The following is a 2,442-nucleotide window of genomic DNA, read 5'->3' on the forward strand; positions in this document are numbered from 1 at the left end:
GAACATGACGCTGCAGAGGTACCGCAACAAGAGCCACCCGCTTCTGACTCGTCATCTTATCATCACTGAAGGGATCTGAGAAGCAAGGCCACTGTCACCTAAACTAAAATTCAGCCAGAAGGTTTGAAATTGCGTTTCACTCCTCCACCCATTTATTCACAAAGAAATAAATGCAAGCTTCATGCATACCAGTCAGACAACTTGTAATGTGATCTACTCTAAGACCTCAGCTTTTATGTCTGAAATACATTACCTAGCGATTACTATCAGAAATAACCGTGTACTAAACACAAAAAGCTTCTATACGGTAGAATTATCAAACATATGAACTGCCCTCCCCAAGTGCAGCATTACTAGGTTACATTTGCAAACTAAAGACAACTTGGCAAGGAGTTTTTTTGAAATGGTATTTGAACCCCACACTTCCTCACTGTGCCATCACATTCAACTTGCTCTACTCACCGACGCACTGCTAAACCTCCCAGAAGCTTGTACCGCAGGGACTCTGCCTGAGCGATTGCACACAGACCTCTTGTGGCCACCTTCTCAGCATAGAGCTAACAAAGGAAAAGAAGTAAACTCAGAAACAGGGCTGTATTTCAAGATACTTTTAATTTAACAGAACACAGGAGCTTCATACTACTCTATGCCCCATCCTCTTCACCCAGTGCAGTTAGTCCTTCCACATTTACATGCGGAAGCTTCATCCTCAGACACTACACTACCTTAACTCCTTTGGTGCCTGTCTCCTACTCCTGGCAGAGCTGAGACACACTGATGACACTCCACTGAAAGTCAGGAGACTATTAAGACATCCACGGTGCAGTCTCAAAGAGCTGCTGCTTCAAACAGCCCCAAAACATTAGGTAGCACTGGGGAGAGGTATCCAGACAATCACAAGAACTTCGCTTGAGACACAGTTTTTACGACACGTACGTTACGTAAGTCTGCTTAAGTATTAAAATCAAACCTAAGAAAAGGTTTGATTTTTGAAAGCTGGGAGAGTGAGGTGTATTAAGCCTAACATCTCCAAGAGACCAAAGCCTGATACTTCAGAAGAAGGAGACATTCAAAATCATGCACATGATATTCCCAGAGCTGACAAATCACGATGTGCTCTGTGAGGGTTTGTGCCATTCAGTATGTTTAAGCATTTGCTGGAGATAATCAGCAATCTTCACTGTATAATGTGATCCAGCAACACTGGCCAAGCAGGAATAAATGTCAGCACCACCCCAGACCACACATTCCCCCCCGCCCCTAATTTGTTTTAGAGGAAAGTACTAGTAAGGGCACCAGATTTCAAACATCAGAAGACTGGAAATTACTGGTGTGTCACTTTACTGTCCATTTCATTACTGTATCATACTCAAAAATCTCAAAGATCTTTCTGCACGAAACAGTTTCTTTGTAAGGACAGAAGCATTATGAATTCAATAAGGGTAATGGTAACACACGAATACCAAACGTGATGCTGTTAGACTAGCTTCTCACCTCAATATTGGGACAGCAACATTCTCTATAAAATATTTACAGATAAGTTTAAAAAGTTTTACCTGCATTCTCCTTGTCGAGAAATCAGAGAAAACCAGCCGAAGTGACAGCACTCAAAATACGACAAACAGCAAAGCATTTTGTATTTCAGTGCAAGAGTGTTTTGTGAACAGGTAAAACACGCCCCAAGTTATCTTCAAGTCAAACCGCCTTTCAGCTGACACTATCCAGAGAGCACACAAAGCTAACTGCACAACCCACTCACTACTTGTTTTAACTGAGACAGTTTTACCTCAACGCTTCCCTCAGGGAATCCAAACCTCTTCTGCACGACGGCCGTCAGCTCCCGGATGCGGCGTCCCTTCTCACCCAGGACATTCTGAGTTCTGGGAAAAAAAAGGTACAGAATGACTGAGAAAAGTGTCTCCAGGTCTGAGCCTGTAACCACCCCAAAGAGCTTCCAGACTGAGCATCTAACTTAGTTCAGGGGTTGTAACGCTGCCTCATCACTAAAGATCACTTCGGGATCTCTTTCCTAAGCAGCTTCTCGTAGTAATATTGACCACTTTAAGCTTCAGCCTGCCGCAGCATCCCTTACAGCCTTGCACAGCACCTGTGAGTGAGCAGCATCATCTCAGTTACCTGGTGGCAAGTATGATAATCTCAGTCCTGGTTGGAGTGACCCGGACTTCTACTCCGGAGTACCCATCTTCAGCCAGTTCACGAGTCAGAAACTCATTCAGCTCAGCTTTGAAGATACCGTCAGCGACAAACTAAAAAACAAACGGACCAAGTCAAGCTCTGTTCAAGTGCTGAACCTGAACACAAGATTTTCACATTCGGAGTCTGAGTGCAATTCATCCCTGGGACCATCCTGCAGGCTGGCAGTCTCCTCCCCAGCGCAGAGGAAGCAGCAGTGGGGAGAAATAAAAGCATCTCCCCTGAAGT

The 2,442-nt window shown here is 44.4% G+C and overlaps 1 protein-coding gene across 1 annotated transcript in view; it reads right to left on the bottom strand.

The window, feature by feature from the left end:
* RPS3 (ribosomal protein S3) overlaps nt 1-2,442 on the bottom strand; it is a 28,280-nt gene that overhangs the window by 3,223 nt on the left and 22,615 nt on the right. The window contains exons 4-6 of the mRNA XM_009321957.1: nt 2,137-2,267; nt 1,787-1,880; nt 463-557 (exon numbers count right to left, since the gene is read on the bottom strand). Of these exons, the coding sequence (XP_009320232.1) occupies nt 463-557; nt 1,787-1,880; nt 2,137-2,267 (320 nt within the window). The remainder of the gene's footprint in view (nt 1-462; nt 558-1,786; nt 1,881-2,136; nt 2,268-2,442) is intronic.

This window comes from Pygoscelis adeliae, unplaced genomic scaffold (assembly GCF_000699105.1).
Source record: "Pygoscelis adeliae isolate BGI_AS28 unplaced genomic scaffold, ASM69910v1 Scaffold263, whole genome shotgun sequence".
Lineage (NCBI taxonomy): Eukaryota > Metazoa > Chordata > Aves > Sphenisciformes > Spheniscidae > Pygoscelis > Pygoscelis adeliae.